At 41.6% G+C, this 23,400-nt stretch overlaps 2 protein-coding genes and 1 long non-coding RNA gene across 4 annotated transcripts in view; 1 reads left to right on the forward strand and 2 right to left on the reverse strand.

Moving 5' to 3' along the window:
- Window positions 1-5,792: 5,792 nt before the first annotated feature.
- On the forward strand, window positions 5,793-13,305 carry LOC133558241 (sulfotransferase 1B1-like). 2 transcript variants are annotated; one of them, XM_061909468.1, is made up of 7 exons: window positions 5,816-6,157; window positions 7,222-7,350; window positions 8,189-8,286; window positions 8,350-8,476; window positions 8,655-8,749; window positions 10,141-10,321; window positions 12,435-13,305. In XM_061909468.1, the coding sequence occupies exons 1-7, from the start codon at window positions 6,007-6,009 to the stop codon at window positions 12,545-12,547; spliced, it is 894 nt and encodes a 297-aa protein (XP_061765452.1). In that variant the 5' UTR covers window positions 5,816-6,006; the 3' UTR covers window positions 12,548-13,305. The 2 variants fall into 2 exon arrangements, with proteins under 2 accessions (XP_061765454.1, XP_061765452.1); XM_061909470.1 differs by lacking the exon at window positions 7,222-7,350 and having other exon boundaries at window positions 5,793-6,157.
- LOC133558243 (uncharacterized) lies at window positions 7,839-10,507 on the reverse strand. The gene is made up of 4 exons (XR_009807919.1): window positions 10,177-10,507; window positions 8,567-8,691; window positions 8,169-8,264; window positions 7,839-8,088 (listed from the first exon to the last, which is right to left on the reverse strand). It is a non-coding gene; the product is annotated as an uncharacterized LOC133558243 (long non-coding RNA).
- The window catches only part of atp2a1l (ATPase sarcoplasmic/endoplasmic reticulum Ca2+ transporting 1, like), a 17,053-nt gene continuing 6,297 nt past the window's right edge, over window positions 12,645-23,400 (reverse strand). The window contains exons 9-23 of the mRNA XM_061909467.1: window positions 23,231-23,397; window positions 23,072-23,160; window positions 22,883-22,985; window positions 22,673-22,804; window positions 21,064-21,180; window positions 20,773-20,991; window positions 20,591-20,702; window positions 17,382-17,605; window positions 17,076-17,296; window positions 16,805-17,007; window positions 16,651-16,736; window positions 16,437-16,570; window positions 14,655-14,772; window positions 14,411-14,528; window positions 12,645-13,315 (exon numbers count right to left, since the gene is read on the reverse strand). Coding sequence (XP_061765451.1) covers window positions 13,299-13,315; window positions 14,411-14,528; window positions 14,655-14,772; window positions 16,437-16,570; window positions 16,651-16,736; window positions 16,805-17,007; window positions 17,076-17,296; window positions 17,382-17,605; window positions 20,591-20,702; window positions 20,773-20,991; window positions 21,064-21,180; window positions 22,673-22,804; window positions 22,883-22,985; window positions 23,072-23,160; window positions 23,231-23,397 — 2,060 coding nt within the window. The 3' untranslated portion in view covers window positions 12,645-13,298. The remainder of the gene's footprint in view (window positions 13,316-14,410; window positions 14,529-14,654; window positions 14,773-16,436; window positions 16,571-16,650; window positions 16,737-16,804; window positions 17,008-17,075; window positions 17,297-17,381; window positions 17,606-20,590; window positions 20,703-20,772; window positions 20,992-21,063; window positions 21,181-22,672; window positions 22,805-22,882; window positions 22,986-23,071; window positions 23,161-23,230; window positions 23,398-23,400) is intronic.

Genomic DNA, 23,400 nt, shown 5'->3' on the forward strand with positions numbered 1-23,400 from the left:
TTCTTTGTCATGAAAAAGGGACATTTTTGTCATGAAAAGGGGAGTTTTTTTGTGGTTGGTGCACTATTTGTAAGTGTATATTGTGTTTTTTATGTTGATTTAATAAAATAAAAAATAAAAAAAATATATTTTTTTATTTTTTTTTTGTTTTTAATAAAAAATTATTCTGCAGCCCGGTACCAATCGGGCCACGGTGTGTGTGGCCCGGTGGTTGGGGACCACTGATGTAGGGCATCCGCGACCCGACCTCGGATAAGCGTAAGAAGATGGATGGATGGCATGGACAGGGCCGGCCCGTGGCATAGGCCGTATAGGCAAATGCTAAGGGCGCCGTCAATCAGGGGGCGCCACGCCAGTGCCACAAATGTTGGAGAAAAAAAATAAAAAAAGTTTGTACTATTATTTCTAAATACAAAAAATAACTCCACGTTAATTAAAATGCAAAGTAAAGCCTATTTAATAGAAATATTATTTGTTACAACATTACAACAATATTAAAAAGCACAAATAGAGAACTCTGTAGGATCCCCTTTTTTTGTAATATAGTTGTTAAAGTCATGCTGGTTTGATATCTTGTTTTGTGCAGTGCCTTATTTATATTGTATTTTTAATTTATTTTATGCAACTTGTTGACACATTTTATTTTGTGTTTATGTACGTAAAAAATATTGTATTTCATATATTTATTTTTTATTTTTTGTATTCATTTATTTATTTATTTATTTTTTATCTTGTTAACTATTCTGATTGTTAATTTGCTTTCTTTAAGTAAAAAAAAAAGGTCAAAGACAAAGCTATTCGGTTTCTTGTGAATATATACACTTCACTGCCGATGTGGGGGGGCACCACCTAAAATCTTGCCTAGGGCGCCATAGGGTTGAGGTATCTGTAAGTACGCACCTCGCGCACCCCGTAATTTTGGGCACAAATTGGCCAGGGTTTAGTCGTTTACTGACACAATGCGTAGGGGTGCTTTCATGAACCGTGGGAAAGGGGAGTATCCGCGCAGTTCTCAGTGGCGGGGCGGGGCCATCCGACACTGCCAAACGGGAACCAGAGATCCCGCGCTCTGTCCCCCCCTCTCCACTCCCCTGTGATGACCAGATCATGTTAGCGCAGAAAGCGGATGTTGCTAAGCTGCAGCGGCGCTTCTCTGATGTGTTCTCCCCTCGGCCCGGTCGCACGGATCTCATCTAGCATCATATTGAGACCAGCCCGGGGGTTACGGTGCGATCTCGGCCATACTGGCTCCCTGAACACAAACGCAAAATAGTTTGGGAGGAATTTAAAATCCATGCTGGAATTGGGGGTAATAGAAGAATCCCACAGTGCGTGGTGCAGCCCCATACAGTAGTTCTGGTAGGGAAGAAGGATGGGTCTGTGTGGATTATCGCAAGGTGAATGAAGTATCACGTTTTGACGCTGGATCGGCTGGGCACTGCTCGTTTTTTTCATGACACTGGATTTAACCAAGGGCTAACTGGCAGATTCCCTTGTCACCAGAGTCCAAGGAAAAAACGGCCTTTTCCACTCCGGATGGTTTGTACCAATTTGTAACACTTCCGTTTGGCTTGTTCGGTGCGCCCGCCACGTTCCAGCGCCTCATGGACCGGGTGCTGCGACCCCATGCTGCATACACGGCCGCTTACCTGGATGATGTCATCATCCAGAGTAGCGGCTGGGAACAACACATGCAGCGGGTGGGGGCAGTGCTCGAGTCACTGAGGCAGGCAGGGCTCACCGCCAATCCGGCGAAGTGTGCAGTTGGCCGTAGGAAAGTACAGTATCTGGGGTACCACTTGGGAGAAGGGCAGGTGCGCCGCAGGTAGATAAAACAGCGGCAATTGCGGCCTGCCCAACCCCCAAGACGAAAAAAGAGGTGAGGCAGTTTTTGGGTCTGGCGGGTTACTACCGGAGGTTTATCCTCCGGTTTGCGGACCTGACCAGCCCAATAACTGACCTCACCCGAAAGGGTGCCCCAGATCTGGTCCAGTGGACGGAGCAGTGCCAGCAGGCGTTTAAGAGGGTTAAGAAGGCCCTCTGCAAGGAGCCGGTCCTACACATGCCTGATTTTTCTCTCCCGTTTTGTCTGCAGGCTGACGCTTCGGGCAGAGATCTGGGAGCGGTTTTGTCCCAGCAGGTGGAGGGTGTCGACCGACCCATCCTCTACATCAGCCGTAAGCTGTCCGAAAGGGAGACCAGGTACAGCACAGTGGAGAGGAAGTGCCTCGCCATCATATGGGGGGTCGGGCCCTCCGATACTACCTCCTGGGGCGCTCATTCAGCCTCTGCTCGGACAACAAACCCCATCCAGTGGCTCCACTGCATGAAGGATGCCAACGCGCAGATCACCCATTGGTATCTAGGGTGGGGGTAGGCGCGGCCGGACGGCGTCCCGGCCTGAGTCTGGCGGTGGAGGTATGTGGTGGGCGTGGCCTGAGCACCTACAGCGAAGCGGAGTGTGGCAGGACCGGCTTAGAGATTGGCGGCAGGTGAGTGGATGACACAGCTGAAAGAGTTTGTCTAATCACCTGTCGCTCTGTTAAAGGCAGCAGTCGGGAAGGAGAAGTGGTTGGATAGTGGAGCACGAGCACGAGCGAGAAAGACGGGCAAAGACACTTGCTGAAAAGCACAACAAAAGGAAGACTTTATTAAAAAATAAAACAGTGTTGTAACCCTGAACTGAACTGTTATGTCAGTGCTTGGTGGTCCAAGGAACCCTGAGGAGGGAAACCTCCACACAGACCATCGTCAAGCCGCTTTTTGACCGTTTTTTATGACATCAGCTCTTATTTACATGCTTCCACTTCAGAGTGTGGTGTCACAGAGTATTCTGTGGTGCGAGATGCCTGTTGTTTTGGTTGGTGTAAATGAATTGCATGATTAATCAAAATGTGTACATGATTAATGCGGTAAATTTTTGTGATTAAACACTTGATTAACACGTTAATTTTGACAGCCCTGATGATCTGGGGCCGTATTTATCAAACCTCTTATAGTGCCATTTTACACTTAAAGGGGAACATTATCACAATTTCTGAAGGGTTAAAACCAGTAAAAATCAGTTCCCAGTGACTTATTTTATTTTTCGAAGTTTTTCTCAAAATTTTACCCATCACGCAATATCCCAAAAAACGGCTTCAAAGTGACTGATTTTCACAATCGGTATATCCACCCGTCCATTATCCTGTGACGTCACAGCGTGAAACCACCACAAACTAATATGGCGGGTAGCACAGAAAGGCACAGCGATAGAAGCTCGGAATCAGACTCGGATTTCAGCGGCGTAAGCGATTCAACAGATTACGCATGTATTGAAACGGATGGTTGGAGTGTGGAGGCAGGTAGCGAAAACGAAATTGAAGAAGAAACTGAAAGCTATTGAGCCATATCACGACAAACAGCGGCACGGGAGGAAGCGCGGACGAATTTGGCGATCGCCTTCTAACCAACGATTGGTATGTGTTTGTTTGGCATTAAATGTAGGTGAAGGAAAAGGCTGGATGCAAGTATAGCTACAAATGAGGCATAATGATGCAATATGTAAATACAGCTAGCCTAAACAGCATGTTAGCATCGATTAGCTTGCAATCATGCCGTGACCATATATGTTTGATTAACACACTCCACATAAGTCAATAACATCAACAAAACTCACCTTTGTGCATTCATGCATAACGTTATAAGTTTGGTGGACAAAATGAGACAGAAAAGGAAGTGGCATTAATCACGTCTTAGCCAAGACATCCAGGGTGTTTACCTCGCTCGTCTGCGGGAGACTTGCCGTGCTCCCGAGGTCTGTTGTCCCTGTATAGCTCACGCACTCAGGCAGATTCAGTGGTGGTCTATTTTACAATATTGCAGATTTTGTTGACTTTATCGTTGGAAATGCATCTGCTTTGAGTGTCGCAGGATATCCACACATTCTTGCCATCTCTGTCGTAGCATAGCTGTCGTCGGTAAAGTGTGCGGAACAAACGAGGGACTTTCGCATCTTTTGGCCACTGGTGCAACTTGAATCAGTCTCTGTTCGTGTTGTTACACCCTCCGACAACACACCGACAAGGCATTATGTCTCCAGGGTACGGGAAAACAGTCGAAAAAACGGAAAATAACAGAGCTGATTTGACTTGGTGCGTGTAATAAGATTGAGAAAATGGCGGATTGCTTCATGATGTGACGTCAAGGGTGAAAGGTCATCGCTCCGACAGGCTATCAATTGAAAGGCGTTTAAATCGCCAAATTCACCCTTTTAGAGTTTGGAAATCGGTTAAAAAAAACATATGGTCATTTTTCTGCAACATCAAGGTATATATTGACGCTTACATAGGTCTGGTGATAATGTTCCCCTTTAAGTCCTGAGAATTTGCAACATTTAGTCCTACTCTCAAACTTAAGAATAAAAGCTATTTATCAACTTTCTTAAGTCTAAGAATCATTCCATGATATTTAGGAGACCTTCAGAGATGTCCTAAGTTGTAAGGAGTTGCCCGCGGGGATGGCACTGAGGCGAGAGAGACGTGCGCGAACGACGATCAATCAATCAATCAATCAATGTTTACTTATATAGCCCTAAATCACTAGTGTCTCAAAGGGCTGCACAAACCACAACACAAACCACTACCACATCCTCGGTAGGCCCACATAAGGGCAAGGAAAACTCACACCCAGTGGGACGTCGGTGACAATGATGACCCAGTGGGACGTCGGTGACAATGATGACTATGAGAACCTTGGAGAGGACGAAAGCAATGGATGTCGAGCGGGTCTAACATGATACTGTGAAAGTTAAATCCATATTGGATCCAACACAGTCGCGAGAGTCCAGTCCAAAGCGGATCCAACACAGCAGCGAGAGTCCCGTTCACAGCGGAGCCACCAGGAAACCATCTCAAGGGGAGGCGGATCAGCAGCGCAGAGATGTCCCCAACCGATACACAGGCAAGCAGTACATGGCAGCTTGCCTGATCAAGACGAGCAGCTGATCAAACGGTAACGTTCAGACAGACCGGGTATTATTTTTGTCACAGATTTAATAAGGGGCGTCATCTCATCAGCAACATCACGCAGCATAGCTTTCACAGCAGAACTAAAGGTCATCACAATGCTTTGATATCTCGCCACTGGGAAAATGTAACAGTGTAACGCTGATGATTTGGGGCCATCACAACCATCAGTAATAAGAATTGTTATGGAAACAATAATGGCCCTTACTGCTCCTCACCTCGTCAACCGTTTCATTGACTTTCCAACTACACCCAGGATAATTCAGCAGAAGCAAACTGCATTCATGCAGGTAGCTGGCCTCCCTGGAGTGGTCAGGGCAATCGATGGTACACATGTAAGGATCATTGCTCCAAGTGTGGACGAGAGTGTGTTTGTTAATAGGAAGAGGTACCACAGCATCAACACGCAAGTAGTGTTCGATGCGGACTACAAAATATTGTTTGTTTGTTTTGAATTATTTTGTAGTTTATTGTCAAAATATACACTCCCATTGTCCACTTAAATATTTCTAAGATATTTCTTTATTCGTAGACAAGAGATTCCTTTCCGTAATTGGTCATTTCTATGGACAAAGAAATGACGTCAGATAAAATTCCGTTTACAGCACATAGTTATGTCGTAATTCAGCTCTGAGTGTGACACTTAAGATTCAGTCCTGCACTTCGCTGGAAGTGTGAGTAAGACGTTTGATAACTAACTTTTAAGTGCAGCTTTCAGCGAAGAATTTCTTTACTCATACTGTAAGTCAACTCTTAGCAGACTTTTTAGGAGTAATTCTAAGAAGCTTGATAAATACGGCCCCTGGTGTCTCTGACAGGACACATCACCACACTACATGGCTTGGGGGCGGGGTGGAGTTTAAAGATTCCACCCACCTCTTGTTATGAACTGGTTTTAAACTGAACCAAATGGTTTGAGTTCAGATGTGTACAGGTTAATTAAATAGAACATCCAGCCTCTTTACCATTTAGTCTCTTTACCATTTAATACACAGCAGTTATGTCAGAGAACCATGAAATCATTCCTCGCTCTGTCCTCATTCCAATCCAAGGAGTTCTTCTTGCGGACCACATTGCCAAAAATTATGATGCCGTCTCTGCTTTCTGTCCTGATCCGTCGGACCTCCTCATTGCCACCTACCCCAAAGCAGGTAAGGTTTTTTGATGGTGTGGTAACCACAGCCTACTTTTTCAAGGGTCAGTGGCCAGGTTAATGTCAGCCAAGAAGAGCGAGAAGACTTTGACTGTGGTGCTCATGTGCAAAATTTACTTCATAATAGGCCCTGATGGTACTTTGGATAAAAGCGTTACCAAGTTTTGAGCGAATAAATGACATATATTTAAGTAAAACATTGTTTAAATGTTTCCTGTATAACATTTTGACGATAAAATAGCGTTTAAGTCCAAATATTTTTTGAATTAATCTAAATTAACTCATTAAATCATTCAACAGCACTAACATACAGTAAGAAGGGGATTCATATGACCCCATTCATTGTGGTTTACCTGACACATGAAATGTGACGAATTGGTTGGGTGCACTATCACCTTTAGCAGCCAAACAGCACTAGGGTGTCTAATATCTTAAAATGCGTTATATCACAATTCCAACTTTGACAACAGCGTCAGTTGCTATGTAGTGTGCCACTTTCCATTATTTTCAGCATTCCATTATTCTCATGTGACATCCACCCAGGACTGGGGCCATATGAATACCTTCTCTACTATATGTATGTATTTATTTATCCATCCATTTTTTAACGCTTGTCACTATATATATATATATATATATATATATATATATATATATATATATAAATGCTGTCTGTCTATCTGTGTTGGCCCTGCGATGTGGTAGTGACTTGTCCAGGGTGTACCTTGCCTTTTGTGAAAATAAATGACATGCATTTGAGTCAACTATTTCAAAGATTTCCTTGATGACACTCTAACAACAAAATTGCATTTGTGTACAAATACTGGGCTCTTTTCAGACTCAGATCAGATCAGAATATTTTTTTTATTGCCATTTTTGAGAACAGGTTCAGTGTCTTTTATATTTCAGAAATAACAACACACTGTAGAAACACAGGGAAACCTTTCACTGGATTTGTTGTCCATTTTTTAAGAAGAAGCCCCCAAAAACAGGCTTAGTGACACTATTGGTGGTGCTCGCTCCTTCCTTTTGCCTTCACATGACTGGTGTTTTGTGATTAAGGGACCACATGGACCCTGGAGATAGTGGATCTGCTTCTACACAACGGCAATCTTGAGATCTGCAAAAGAGCCCCAATACCGATCCGAACGCCTTTCCTTGAGAATTTCGCTCGCGTCGGCATCCCGTCAGGTGTGTGGACTGAAGTAAATGAATTAAATCATATTATGTTTTGCATATGGTAAATGGGCCCTAGTGTGTGAATGGGAGTGTAAATGTTGTCTGTCTATCTGTGTTGGCCCTGCGATGTCCAGGGTGTACTCCTCCTTCTGCCCGATTGTAGCTGAGCTAGGCACCAGCTCCCTCCGCGACCCCAAAGGGAATAAGCGGTAGATAATGGATGGATGGATGGATGGATGGAATGTTTATATTCATCTTGGAGAAAGCAAACCACCAAGATTAATTAAATAATGGTATTTCAGTTTGAGCATATATTAAGATAAGGCCCCTTAGTTTGACATTCGCAGGTGGATTGGATCACTTCTCGTAGGAAAGAGGCTCTAATTGGGACTTTGGAATGCAAAAGTGATAGCCCTATCCTTGAGAAGAGACTACATATTAAGCTCAACCCCAACATTTAAATGATGACTTAGAACAGTCGTTTTTCAGACACTTACACACAAACTTTTCCTTTTATGGTCAGGATGCGCTCTCCTGACTTTGCACACACACACACAGAGACAGGAAGATGGAATATAAAAACTGATGGTTTGGCTTCTCCAAGTTAGAAGTGCCTCAGTTTCTTGACCTGACCTCCTCCAGGAACTGCAGTCCTGTATAATGACGCTCGCTCGTAATAAAGCAACTTTTTGGTTCAGTAAAGCGTTTCCGACATCTCTTTTGATCCAGCCGCACTGCCGTGCCGCCCATCTGTCCGGACGAGGATGACAAGACCAGAGACACACATCAGAACCATGCAGGATCATTCCTGTTTTGTGCAGTGAACTCACTACTTGCTGTAAATCCTCAGGTCTTGACCTGCTGGCGACAATGGACCCTCCAAGAGTCATTAAGACACATTTGCAGTTTCATCTCATTCCAAAGGGCTTTTGGGAAAACAAGTGCAAAGTAAGTTGATGGAAGGGATGAGGACTAACAACCAGGTATTTATTATATGATGTGTGTATGAAGGTCATCTATGTGGCTCGTAATGCTAAGGACAACCTGGTGAGCTACTTCCACTTTAATCACATGAATCTCACCCACCCTGAGCCTGGACCCTGGGAAGGCTACATTCAAAAGTTCATGCGTGGACAGGGTAGGTAGATTTAGTACCGTCTCAAAAATATTTGGCTTTGCAAGCACCACCGTTTCTGCTACTTTCTTTCTATGTGTGATTGTGGCTGACCTGTACATTTTCCCCAATAGATATAGGTTTGAGCATCAGGAACGTCCAATATTAGATTGTCGAAATGACCTGGCTGTTGTTCCTGCAGTGCCATGGGGCTCCTGGTATGATCATGTCAAAGGCTACTGGAAGGAGCGAGAAAACAAGAACATCCTTTTCCTCTTCTATGAAGACATGAACGAGGTGAGGTGCATTTAAAGGGGAACATTATCACCAGACCTATGTAAGCGTCAATGTATACCTTGATGTTGCAGAAAAAAGACCATATATTTTTTTAACCGATTTCCGAACTCTAAATGGGTGAATTTTGGCGAATTAAAAGCCTTTCTATTATTTGCTCTCGGAGCGATGACGTCACAACGTGACGTCACCTAGGTAGTCAATCCGCCAATTTCTCAAACACATTAGAAACATCGAGTCAAATCAGCTCGGTTATTTTCCGTTTTTTCGACTGTTCTCCGTACCTTGGAGACATCATGCCTCATCGGTGTGTTGTCGGAGGGTGTAACAACACGATCAGGGGCGGATTCAAGTTGATTTACGTAGAGGGTGCATCGATTAGCACGGCATGCTAATCGATGCTAACATCCTATTTATGCTAGCTGTATGTACGTTTGTAGCTATATTTGCAGCCAGCCTTTCCCTCCATCCACATTTAATGCATAACAAACAATTACCAATCGACGGATTTAAGTTGCTCCTGTGTCACAAGATGCGAAAGTCCCGATCGTTTGATCTGCACATTTTACCGGCGATGCTAAGACAGACATGGCACAGAGATGTATGGATATCCTGCGGATGCATTTCCAACGATAAAGTCAACGAAATCACAAAGGTGAGTTCCGTTGATGTTATTGACTTATGTGCTAATCAGACATATTTGGTCGCGGCATGACTGCCAGCTAATCGATGCTAACATGCTATTTAGGCTAGCTGTATATACATTTGTAGCTATATTTGCATCCAGCGTTTCCCTCCACCCACATTTAATGCCAAACAAACACTTACCAATCGATGGTTTTAAGTTGCTCAAGTGTCACAAGATGCGAAAGTCCCAATCGTTTGGTCTGCACATTTTACCGGCGATGTTAAAGCAGACATGGCCAAATAGCGTCAATAGCTATTCGCTCAGTAGCTTCAGTTTCTTCTTCAATTTCGTATTCGCTATCTGCCTCCATACTCCAACCATCCGTTTCAATACATGCGTAATCTGTTTAATCGCTTAAGCCGCTGAAATCCGAGTCTGAATCCGAGCTTATGTCGCTATATCTTGCTCTGCTATCAGCCATGTTTGTTTGTATTGGCATCACTGGATGACATCACAGGGAAATGGACGGTGGCTTCACAGATAGCGAAAATCAGGCACTTTAAAGCCTTTTTTCGAGATATTCCATTATGGGTAAAATTTTGAAAAAAACTTTGAAAAATTAAATAAGCCACTCGGAACTGATTTTTATTGGTTTCAACCCTGTTGAAATTGTGATAATGTTCCTCTTTAAGGGGTTGCATGCTTTATAAGTGAAATAGAAGCATTCATTGTACACACACATTTGTTCAACCATGTTTATGCCTAGAATCCTCGACGTGAAATAGAGCGCATCATGAAGTACCTGGACTTGTCGCTTTCTGACGATGTCATCAGTCGTATTGTGGAGCTGACGTCCTTCAAGAACATGAGGACGAACCCGATGGTCAACTACAGTTTCATTCCAGAGCCAGTTTTTGACCATTCCCGCTATACCTTTATGAGAAAAGGTACAATTCTAAACACATTTTTTATTTACCATTCATCAAAACCCTACGGTGGCCTGGAAGAGCAAAACAGCACAACGTCAAAAGAAACAAATTAACAAAAGACAAAACAACTTATTATTACACACTGAACGAAGAAAAGACAAAAATTACAGAAACCAATTGGACAAAAGACAAAACAACTTAGAATAACACACTGAACGAACAAAAGACAAAAATTACACAAACCATTTGGACAAATGACAAAACAACTTAGAATAACACACTGAACGAACAAAAGACAAAAATTACACGAACCATTTGGACAAATGACTAAACAATTTACCATTACAAACAAATTAACACAGCTCAAATCAATTTTATAATTACACAAACCAAATATATAATAGACAAACATATTAAACAAAACTAATTAACATGCAACTAATTTCACAAACAAAAATTAAGAAAAAACAAAACAAATTACACAAAACAGATGAACAAAAGACAACAACTTTTACAATTACACAAACCAAATGTATAAAAGACAAATGTGTATATATATATATATACATATATACATATATATATATATATATATATATACATATATATATATATGTATATATATACATGTATATATATATATATATACATATATATATTTATATATATATATATATATATATATATATATATATATACACACACACACATACATACATATACACATACACACATATATATACGGTATTTGTGATTACATACATATATATATACATATATTATGTATACAAACATGTATATACATATACACACGTTTACATACATATATAGTAGGGCTGCAAATCTTTGGGTGTCTCACGATTCGATTCAATATCGATTCTTGGGGTCACGATTCGATTCAAAATCGATTTTTTTTTTTCAATTCAACACAATTCTCGATTCAAAAACGATTTTTTCCCGATTTAAAAGGATTCTGTATTCATTCAATACATAGGATTTCAGCAGGATCTACCCCAGTCTGCTGACATGCAAGCAGAGTAGTATATTTTTGTAAAAACCTTTTATAATTGTAAAGGACAATGTTTTATCAACTGATTGCAATAATGTAAATTTGTTTTGACTATTAAACGAACCAAAAATAGGACTTATTTTATCTTTGTGAAAACATTGGACACAGTGTGTTGTCAAGCTTATGAGATGCGATGCAAGTGTAAGCCACTGTGACACTATTGTTCTTTTTTTTAATTTTTATAAATGTCTAATGAAAATGTCAATGAGGGATTTTTAATCGCTGCTATGCTGAAATTATAACTAATATTGACACTCTTTTTGATAATATTCATTTTTGTTTCACTACTTTTAGTTTGTTCTGTGTTGTGTTTGTGTCTCCTTTCAATTGCTCTGTTTATTTCAGTATTGCTGGGTCAGGTTACGTTTTGGAATTGGATTGCATTGTTATGGTATTGCTGTGTATTTTGTTGTTGGATTGATTAAAAAAAATTTAAAATTAAATAAAAAGTTAAAAAAAAAATCTATATTTTAAAAATGAGAATCGATTCTGAATCGTACAACGTGAGAATCGCGATTCAAATTCGAATCGATTTTTTTCCCACACCCCTGATATATAGATACAGTATATTTATGTATATGATATTTACTATATACATATTAAAATATTTTATATATAATATTTAGAATTTTAGAATTTAGTTACAAAAATATGAGTATAATCGTAATTTACAAGATAAGATGAATAATTTTATTATGTTAACACACAGACATTAAATAATTCAGTGTTTTTCACACACCAACACTATTATTCATGCTAGTTCAATCAGCAAATACATTCTTTGTGTTTTATTACACTTTTGGAAATCAACCCTTATTAGACTGTTTCCGTATTTCAAACAAATCTTTGATTGTTACAACCCAATTTCTAGGTTCGTAAAGAAAGCCCACAGTTGTTGCATTTTGGTTCATGTGGGAATTTGACACACTTAAACATTTGTTCTTAGAAAATTACGTTATTCATATAATATTTTGACTTTGTCCATTACCTTATTTACATACTGGAACTAAACTTTGTTTTATTGCTTTAAAGTGTTTAACAGTTTTCTTATGTCCGCAACAGGAATAGTTGGTGATTGGAAAAATCACTTTACACCTGAGCAGGCAGGAGCGTTTGATGAGGACTATGAGAAGCAAATGAAGGAAGTGAACATACCATTCCGAACACAGCTCTAATTTGGCCTGTTAAAGCAAGCAATGACCTAGCTTGGATGTCCTGTAAATGGGTTATTCCAACGCAAGTGATTAAATCAATAAAGTATACTCACTAATACAAATTTGTCATCATCATTTTATTTCATTTCATCTCGTAAACAATATATAAGACCAAAAGTGTTGAGACTGCGTGGACATGCCCAACGTCTGCCAAGAGACCACTGACTGGCACTGCCTATAAATATATGGAGGAGTCCTGGCAGCTGGATGGATGTTGCCTTCTTTTTTTCTGCCCTTTCAGTTACGTCCTTAATGCAAGCCTACACTAAGATAAAGCAGGAAGGCTGCACAAGACAGTAATGACTACAATTAAAAGTAATTAACTGGAAAGTCAATCATAGGAAAATAGACAGAGGACACAAAAACACAACAGCTGAGAATATCCAAGTTTAACAAAAAAAAAAAAAAAACATCACTTTTAATACATATTTTATTTTCTTAGAATAAAATCTTAAATAATTTGCAGGGATGTTCCCACATTTCTTTTTAAAAATGTTAGTCTCCTTCCTTATATAGATAGCAATTTTTTTTTAAATAGATTTTTTTAACACATTTTGTCGTTTTTTGCACATTTCCCTGTGTTTTATCTTCTCTCCTCTGTTGGTTGGTTCAATAGGTTGTGTTGCTCCTCTCTCTCTCTCTTTCTTTCTCTCTCTCTCTCTTCTTCGCCTATTTCTAGCCAACCCTTTTAAGATCTCCTTCTTCTACATCTCTATTTAGCCTCTGGACCTACCAAAGAGGGGATAAAAATATCAGTTAGAATTTGGCGACGGAAGGGTAAAACAGTTGGACGAGGACTTGAAATAGCTTTACAAATGTTTTTTGGATTCCCAAAAAACTGAGGCAAGCAGGGCAAAAAAGTTCCAGTCTAATGAAAGCAAGCAACCTAAAACCTCCTGCAAACATACAACATGTAAATAAATCATCTTTTTGTTCTAATGTGATTATTTAAATGAACCAAATTAAGATTTAATCATGAAAAATACAGTGGTTACAAATATTTATTATTAATACAGCTGAATATGCCAAATATGGCATGGCGCTGTTGGGAGAGTGGCCGTGCCAGCAACCTGAGGGTTCCTGGTTCGATCCCCACCTTCTACCAACCTTGTCACGTCCATTGTGTCCTTGAACAAGACACTTTACACTTTACGTGGTTAGCGCCTTGCATGGCAGCTACCGCCATCAGTGTGAGAATGTGTGTGTGTTAATGGGTGAATGTGGAAATAGTGTCAAAGCGCTTGGAGAACCTTGAAGGTAGAAAAGCGCTATATAAGTATAACCCATTTACCATGACTGACACAATGCTGTTGAGCAAGCTTTGCTACTAAATAAGCTATCATGCAAATGCTGACACCTGTAACTCAGAGGAGGAACTCACCACCGAAGGTCATGTGACACCGGTAATGCAAAAAAAAATACAAATAAAAAAATCGCAAGGGCTCCAACATACATACAAAAGTACAAAAAGCAGCAAAGAGGACAAACTATAACCATAAACCTGCAATTCATGACATGCACCATGGATGTGCATGAGGACAAGTGGGAGGAAATGACAATAAAACGTGCAAACAAATGACATTTACTGGCAGAAAGTAGTGCTTTAAGATGTATAATACCTTGATTTAGTTACAGGCTAAACGGACTTGGAGGACTGAATTAGTCTGGAAATCAACAAAGAAGGGTTAATGTAATAACGAATGGCGAGTCAACGATGTGAAAGGTAATGATACAAAATGAAGGTGAAACTTCCCATTATTGGTGATCATATTAACAACAGGGGATACGGTTCATTAGAAAGAGCAGAAGTGCAAGAGTACTTACTCTCAACGTAGTTACGGGCGGCAAACTTCAACACCTCGTCAATCAGGATGACGGGGAAGGAGAGTTTGAGCACAACCATCCACTGTTCCACAGACAGATGGGTCAACTTGAAGATCATCTGGAGGGGGTAGAGGGGAAGTGAGTGCTGGACCGCGGTAATAAGTCCTTCATTTATACGGTGCCAGTTTACAACAGGTGATGGCTGCATTGGGCAGGTCTACAGTCTCTTCATGCGTGGACTTACGGGCAGAGGGTCAACATAGATGATCATAAAGTGCAGGGACATGGACAGGGACATGGCGGCGAGCAGCCAGAAGTTGCTCCACGGTGGCATGCGGATCAGGGACTGGTTCTCAGACAAGCTTGAAGGAGAAAAAAAATAAAAATCAGCGCTCTTATGTGTAATTTATTTACAGTCGACATATTCAACTACATAATCTAAAGACATGCCTGGGGATTGGTTGATTGGCAACACTAAATTGTGTGAATGTGAGTGTGAATGTTGTCTGCGTTGGCCCTGTGATGAGAGGGCGTCTTGTCCAGGGTGTACCCTGCCTTCCGCCCGAATGCAGGTGAGATAGGCTCTAGCGACCCCCCCGCGACCCCAAAAATGGTCAAGCGGTAGAAAATGGATGGATATTCAACTACCGTACTGAGTATAAGAATAAGCCGCTACGTTTTCCCCACGCTTTGAACCCTGCCACTTATACAAGGGTGCAGCTAATTAATGGATTTTTCTTCACTAGAGGGCCATAATGTTTTGTATTCAACAAATAGTTTTCATACAACACAGACACCGAAAACGTGTGTTATTGTTTGTGCTGTGGTGGCAGCTTTTGGAAGAGTTCGCTCACTGCCGGTGCTGTGGCTTGAAAATGTATTTCCTGTTTCGTTCTATGAACAGGAAATATCCACCAATCACGTTTCTGCTCGAAAGGATTCGTCATTTATCACTCCAAGCAACATTTGTTAGTTTTACAATATAACTAAAACAACTCATTCTTAAAAAAAAAGTCCCATGTGTGATGTCTGTAGGAGTGTTTACAAAATTATTGTATATGCTATTGAAATGTAAATAAGAAACATTTCCGTTTGCATTAGCAAATATGCTAGCACGTTTACTAGAATTTGTGTTTGTATTATTAACTTACAATGGCATTCTTTTTTGTATTGTTTCAATTTTGTAAATTCACCAAAACAATCATTGTGGAGTTATTGAGTCTGTTTAGCTGATTGGGGAGCTAGCTTCCCCAGCTAGAGGGTCCATGACAAAGTCTTCTGTTTTGTTTGATTAGCCGTTTTACTACAGTGTGACAGATAATGTTTGGAAACAATTGGAGTATGTAAATAAAAATGTACAAAATATGTTGTACCGGTATATTATTTCTGCGGCATATAGTCCGGTGCAGTTCCCATATGGAAACGTATTTGGTTAAATAGTTTTTTGGGGCCACATTTCCAGGAAGCTAATGACCAGGGGAGCCTGCCTCCCTTCACTATTAGTTTTATTTTGTATATTCCGAAGAACCAGCGTCCTCTACGGTATACACTTGATTTTGGCCTATTGATTTTGTTACAGAAGCGTTCTGTTGTTTCTAAGGACCTTTTGCAAAAAAGCTAGTCAAACATCACCTTTAGTGTTTTTAAGAATCTGCTGCAAACATTTGACTATCACACAGGTTTTTTTTTAACTGAATTCACAGGCCACCAGTTGAATAGCCCAAATGATGACATATAAAGGACCTAAAATGGAACCTGAAGGAACACCACTAGTATAACTAAAGAAGTTGAACCAATGACGGCTGAATTGCCTAAAATGGGAGGACTTAAAAAAGTACCTTGATGAACACCACAGTTGTTTAAATCACAAATTTAGACCTAAGGGTTCTGTTTGTTAGCGATGTGAATATATCAATGCAAGGATCTGCCAATTGCTGCAAAAATGTTTGTCTCCCAAGTTTTGAACCGAACTCGGCCGTGGGTTGAATAGTCCTGATTTTCACCCATGCTGTATTTGTTGTAGTACCTGTTAAGGGCGTTGCACATCTCAATGGTGACCAACACGGACAGAGCCATGGTCATGGGGGGAGACGCCTCAAAGATTTCGCATTCCACGCCGGTGAAGTCCTCGTTTTCATCGTGGCACTGCATGAAGTGGGACTAAAGGGAGGAGGAGAGGTTTCGGTTAAATGGGTGTCGGAGAAAGTGAGACTGCAGCATGGCCCAGAGACAACACCTACCAGCTGGTGGTAGGTGACCTGTGGACCGGTGCTGTCGTACAGGAACCACCAGGCAGCTCCACCAACGGTGGCAGCACCGACGTATCCTGTGAAAAGACACAGAGTGGGTGTAAAACTGAACAAGATCCCACAAGGAGATCTACAAGCTACATACCACCAATGGCCATGTATCTGAAGAAGAGCCAGCCAGAGATCAGGGGCTCCTTGGGGGAACGTGGGGGCTTGCCCATAATGTCCAGATCCGGGGGGTTGAAGCCCAGAGCGGTGGCAGGCAGACCATCAGTCACCAGGTTGACCCACAGCAGCTGCACGGGGATCAGAGCCTCGGGCAGGCCCAGAGCGGCGGTCAAGAAGATACTGAGCAGGACAAGAACGGGTCACACAACCGCAAGCCGTGGAAAATGAAAATTGTCGGCTTCCCTTACCAGACGACCTCACCGACGTTGGAGGAGATGAGGTAGCGGATGAACTGCTTCATGTTGTTGTAGATAGCTCTGCCCTCCTCAACGGCAGCCACAATGGAGGAGAAGTTGTCGTCAGCCAGGACCATCTCAGAGGCAGACTTGGCAACGGCAGTGCCAGAGCCCATGGCGATGCCGATCTCGGCCTTCTTCAAGGCGGGGGCATCGTTCACACCATCACCGGTCTGCAGGTGGCAGGAAGGCAAATGACGAGTCAAGTGGCCGTTCGTCATCATTTTCATCATCATCGCCTGTGTTTGACGTTCTCACCATGGCAGTAATGTCATCGTTACCCTGCAGGTACTCAACGATCTTGGACTTGTGGGATGGCTCCACGCGGGCGAAGCAGCAAGCTCTGCGGACAGCCTCGGCCTGCTCGTGGGTGGGCAGATCGTCAAACTCACGTCCGGTGTAGGCCTTGTCGCTGACGTCCTCGTCCTCCTTGAAGATGCCAATACGGCGGCAGATGGCGATGGCTGTTCCCTTGTTGTCACCTGCAGAGGGAATAGATTTAAGGACTCCACAATACGGTGATACTGCAATACTTTGCCTTGGCCAGCAACCAATATCATGATACAGTAAAACCTCTATTAACGAACCCCTCATTGTTGTTTTGTACGAAGCACAGGCAGGAAAAAAAACAAGCTTTGGTGCAGGAACTTTGTCTCCGTGCGCAAACGCTTCATCCACCTCACGGTGAAGCCATTTGGTGCCCGGCAGCACAACCATTGTGGGCGGGCTGATCGCTCTCCCGTGCTCATTCAATCAGCTCAGCAGTGCTTTTGTTGTGTACTTCAAGTGTTTTTTGTATCCCTTTTACCACATTTTTCTCGTTTTGCTAGCTCAATTGCCAGGTTGCAATCACTTGACCTAGAGGCACTTCCGGGGTTCAGATGGTGGTCTGGAGCCCCGTTAGGCAACTGTTTATTTACCTGCACCAGTGCAAGTCTAGGCATATTTTGAAAAGTTTAGAGGTAAATATATAAGCGATCACTAATACATATTCAAAATGGGATGGAGTGGATTTGAAAAATTCTTTATGATCATCGAACTAGACGTTAATGCTCGCCTCGACCGCATTTCCTTGACATTTGCAAGGATTTAAAGAAGAAAAGAATAGTGGCACATCATGTCTTTACTTCTGACGTAGGCTTTAATCAGTGAAACACAATGTTGGATGTATTCCTGTATCGCCAAGTAATGTATTTGATTGACATAACGAGTGCCGTGCTGCTGTGATTGTGACGACAATAAGAAAAAGTTTAGTTTTTGCAGTTGATTTCCTGCTACGAATATTCGTCTCATTTACAATTCATGTCTGCGGTTGTTTTTACGGTCTGAAGTTCATATTTTGTCTTATATATTTAGCTATAGATTTCCTTGTTCAGCCATGTTTACTTTCCAACAATATTTAGCTGTATCAAGATTCTGTATGCTATTGAGCCTACGAGAGATTTCTTCATCCAGTTTATTAACACTATTAAGGATTTTTTTTTTTTCATGCTAACATATACCATCAAAGAAGCTGTGATGTGTTGAATAAAGCACTTGACTATCCTGCTCAACAACTAAGCTTTTAGTTTCGGTTATAAAAATCAACAATGAGATTGGACCAACGATCACAATATTTTTATCACTTGGACTTAAAATGATGTCATTTTATGTCCACAATCAAGGCTTTGTAGCTATATTTAGGCGTAGCAACTAAAACACAACCTAAAAGAACCCAAACAAACTAATGCAATCTCTTGACCTTTCTTTACGCTTAGTTCTGCTCTCAAACACTACCTATAGAGTAAAGAATAAACTCAATTGCATCACAGAAAGTTTCACAAACAAATCAAGTGTTAAAACAAACCTTTGACTAAGGTATCGCTGCAGACACGAGCATGGTACGACTGTATTCCACAAGATGATGAAAGTGACATTTTTGAGAGCCATTTCCCTCAATGCACTTGTAAAATTTCTCTGACTTTTTTAATCGGTTTATGAACCACTTTTGTCGGGACTCTATTAAAAGATGTTTCCCACCTCGCTATTTGAACTATTGGAACAGCACAGCAAAGCTCAAACTCTTCATTTACTAACACGTCTCTTACTTGCATTCACACTGCATTCAAACTTGTTGACCATCATGTGAATTATACCGTGACGAAGCAAAGCGGACGTGACGTCATATGTAACCCAGCAATATTAGTCCCAAGAAAGCAATGGACAAGCAGTATGTAGTTTAAAATATTCAGGAAGTATCCACAGCGTCGTCAACACTGCCTTCCCCCTCAACAAGTGGATTTGGATTGGATAAGAGTGGACATTTACAACGGGAGACTGGACAAGCTGTAGAAAATGGATGGATGGAGATCTACAACTTCTTTGTGTGTGGCTGGGTCAAGGAAATTGGTATCAAGACTCTTTAGAATAGGTATGCATTGTTTTTTCCCGGGTAAGGTTGCATTTCATGATTTAACTTTACATCTACTGATGTTTGTTGCTGTTGCATGCGCCGTTTACGAGTAGCGTGTTTTTCCTGTGTTTATCAAAATTTAATGATAGATGTCAACATTGTGTATTTGTTGAAAGATTCATTTATTGATAGTTGCCTTTGGTGAAAGCTTATCTCTTTTAGGTTTCGCTAACATTTGCTTTCTTTTATTAAGACTCGCAGAGTTGGTGGTTTACAAAACCCTCGAATGTGTTTAAGAAATACAAATAATATCAAGATGATACATTAATGGGAGATGATAACCGTTAAAAGTATAACAAACAAACCTTTAAGAAGTGATCACTGCAAACTCATGCATTATTTGACTCTGCTCCCCTGGAATGGAGTGTGAGGTGCATGCTTTTCTCGTTGTCAATTCATAAAATCTTGTACTTTACCGCCCCTTTTATTAACCTGTCAAGGAACTCTAAAGAAACGTTTCCTCTTTACGAGATTTGAACGGTTTGTACAGCCGAAAACAACACAAGTATAGGGCCTTTTGTCTTCGAGAAAAGCTAAATAGTGCCTATTACCCATCAAGAACAGATTTAGGGCTATATAAATAAACATATTGATTGATTGAAGAACTGAGCTTGCTTGCCCTCCACCAGTATTCATTGGGCAGGACGTGAGCCGAACATGACGTCAGTAACATTCCAGCAATAAGGACGACATGTTCAGCTAGTTGTTGTTTTGGTATTGTTATTAAATAGAACATGGATCCATCAACCTTGTTATGTTTGTTAGATACAGAGTACTATATAACGACTTATATTGTGTTCAACGTGTACAAACATTTACTAAAGTATGGATTTTTGTCAAGGCTCGAGCCTATTATTCATGTTTACATTGTTTCTGGAGAAATTTGCTTCAATATACAAACTTTTTAATTCACAAACTTTGTTGAAGAACTAATTTCATGAAAATAGGTTCCACCATATTGCATACATATACTGGTACCTACAGAGGGGATCCACTTCTAACACATAATACTAACCAGTGATCATAATGACACGGATTCCGGCATCTCTGCACAACTCGATGGACATAGACACCTCCTTACGAGGGGGATCCAGCATGCCCACGCAGCCAACAAAGGTCAGGTCAGTCTGAGAAGAGAGGGAGGCGTAAAAGGTCACAGTCGCACCACATTGAAGGCATTGAAGGTGAAGCGCTCACCTCGTAATCTCCAAACTTGGTGGAGTCCTCCAGGACCATCTCCTCTGGCTTCAGAGGGGTGTCGCGGGTGGCCAAAGCCAGACAACGCAGAGTGTCGCGGCCGGTACCCCAGTCCCTGATGACGGCCATGATCTTCTCCCTGATGGCGTTAGTCAGGGGGACGCGGGTGGCGCCCACGCGAACGTAGGCGCACCTTTCAATCACACCCTCGGGGGCGCCCTGTGGAGGTAAGTCGATTAAAATCATTTGCTGAGGTAGCAAAAGCAAGTGTGTAAGAGAAGCGGGTCAAACCTTCACAAACATCTTGGCACCACCGTCACCCTTGGTGGGAGTGCAGTACACGGACATGGATTTCCTGTCACGGGAGAACTCAAGGGTGAAGTTCTTCCTCATCAGCTGCTTAACAACCTGTTGGAACAAAGACAGGCCAGTAGATACACGGTCAAAAACCGGGGTGCAGTTTAAAGACACCAAAAGTGATGCAGAGTGGAGGGCTAAGTGGGGATGTTTTACTGTAGCCCCAAGCACAGGACTTTTGTAAAGTTTGAATACTTTTTTATGCCATTTGACTACGTAAGTTGTAAAAAAAACTAAATGTTGATATAAGTACCAATGATTGTCACACACACATTGGATGTGTCGAAATTAACCTCTGTATTTGACCCATCCACTTGTTCACCCCGTGGGAGGTGAGGGGAACAGTGAGCAGCAACGGTGGCCGCGCCCAGGAATCATTTTGATGATTTAAACCCCAATTCCAACCCGTGATGCTGAGTGCCAAGCAGTAAGGTAATGGGTCCCATTTTTATAGTCTTTGGTATGACTCGGTTGGGGTTTGAACTAAAATAATATAGCCATTAAGTTCAATAATAAGGTTGCTTAAATCTATATTTAAGATGTTGAAGAGTACCTACACCCCTCTATCAAAAATGCCAAAAATGTTCGTATCACTTGGATAGAGGCAAAACAACTTGGAACACTTCACCTAACAAAGATTTCATAACGCCATCAAAGCTCACCTTTAAGCATTCACACACAGCACCAGCATTTTGGATGAGGGGATAAAAAAAAAGGTCAAAATACAATTAATCTATTTGTGGCATTATAAGAAAAATTGATGTACAAGCTTTACTTTTGCATCTCATTGTTCATAACTGCAGTGCGTTCAAAGACCCTAGATTAAAGCTAGAAACAGAGGCTCCACTAATTTTTAAAGACAGGTAGACTTAACCCCCAGGAGATGCACTTATAATATATAATCATAATAATAATTTTTTATTATGATTCAGATTACCCAATGATGATAATACTATGTGTGCCAGCTAATCTCTTCTTTACAAACATTTACAATCATTATTAAGCGAATAATAACAGGTTTAAATTCATATTCTGGCCATTTGATATTGAATATTTTGGCACTTGTTTGTAAAACTACATACTTGGGAGGTATGTGCATATATGTTCTAGATATGTTCGTTCTATTTTTTTTTAAAGTCAAAAACCTAACAGGTTTTTACATGTGTTTTAAAAAGATGGTTTCGACCGAAATAATGTAATAATTGTTTTTTTAGTGCATTGAACATATGTTAAGTGTGTGTGTGTGTATGGGGTGGCAATGTTGGGTTGAAGGCAGGATGGGGGTTCCTTCAGGAGTCTTGTGTATGAGGGCCCAGAATTTGGTGCCAAGCGCCTTCATGTGACCCTTGGTTTGGGTATTTGGGGGGAAAGAGACCACTCTATACTGAGGTACTCCCACAAGATTTGTTGGTGTTTCTCGGACCAACAAGGTATGTCTGTCCGAGTCAAGTGTCCAAAACTGACCGTCTGACAACATAACCTGAGTATTAAGCCTTAGGTATCAATTATAAGAAAACTGATTATAAAAGAAGAGTTATCTTACAGAGCAGCAAGCATTGGCTCTTTCAATTCTGGACAGGTTCTTCACGTTGGTGTTGAACACGTTCATCTTCTCAACCAGGCAGCAAAGGGCGGTCTCAGTCGCCTCACCAACCTTCTCATAAATCTTCTTAGACTGCAGGAGTGGGGGCACATAAGTCGGTGATGTGGCTCAACAGGTCAGCGTCAGGTAAGGTTTAGTAGTAGACTCTACCTCGTTGTAGTCTAGAGAGGAGTCGTTACACAGGGCGCAGATGGTGGAGAGCTCAACAAGGCCATCATAGGCGCTGCAGTTGGTCTTTGCGCCACCCTGGGAACTGCACAAGAAGGATTGAAAGGAAATTAGAGATGATTCTATGGAGAAATTAGTAGAAGCGTTTTGCTTTTGGAATGGTTGACTTACACCTCGCCCTCGGGGGTGTACTTGGAGCCAGAGATATCGAAGGCATCAAGCTCAACATGGCTGCCATCGACGTTCTTGACAACGAACATCTGTAGAGCAGGAAATGGTCAGGTGTCGTTATGTAAAGTTCAGACACTTTTTAATTCAAGGAAAACTCACCTTGGTCACACACATCTGGTTGGTGGTGAGGGTGCCGGTTTTGTCGGAGCAGATGACAGAGGTGCAGCCCAGGGTCTCCACAGAGGGCAGGCTTCTGACAATAGCGTTCTTCTTGGCCATACGGCGGGTACCAAGGGCAAGGCAGGTGGTGATGACAGCGGGCAAGCCTG

This window comes from Nerophis ophidion, linkage group LG08, assembly GCF_033978795.1.
Source record: "Nerophis ophidion isolate RoL-2023_Sa linkage group LG08, RoL_Noph_v1.0, whole genome shotgun sequence".
Taxonomy (NCBI): domain Eukaryota; kingdom Metazoa; phylum Chordata; class Actinopteri; order Syngnathiformes; family Syngnathidae; genus Nerophis; species Nerophis ophidion.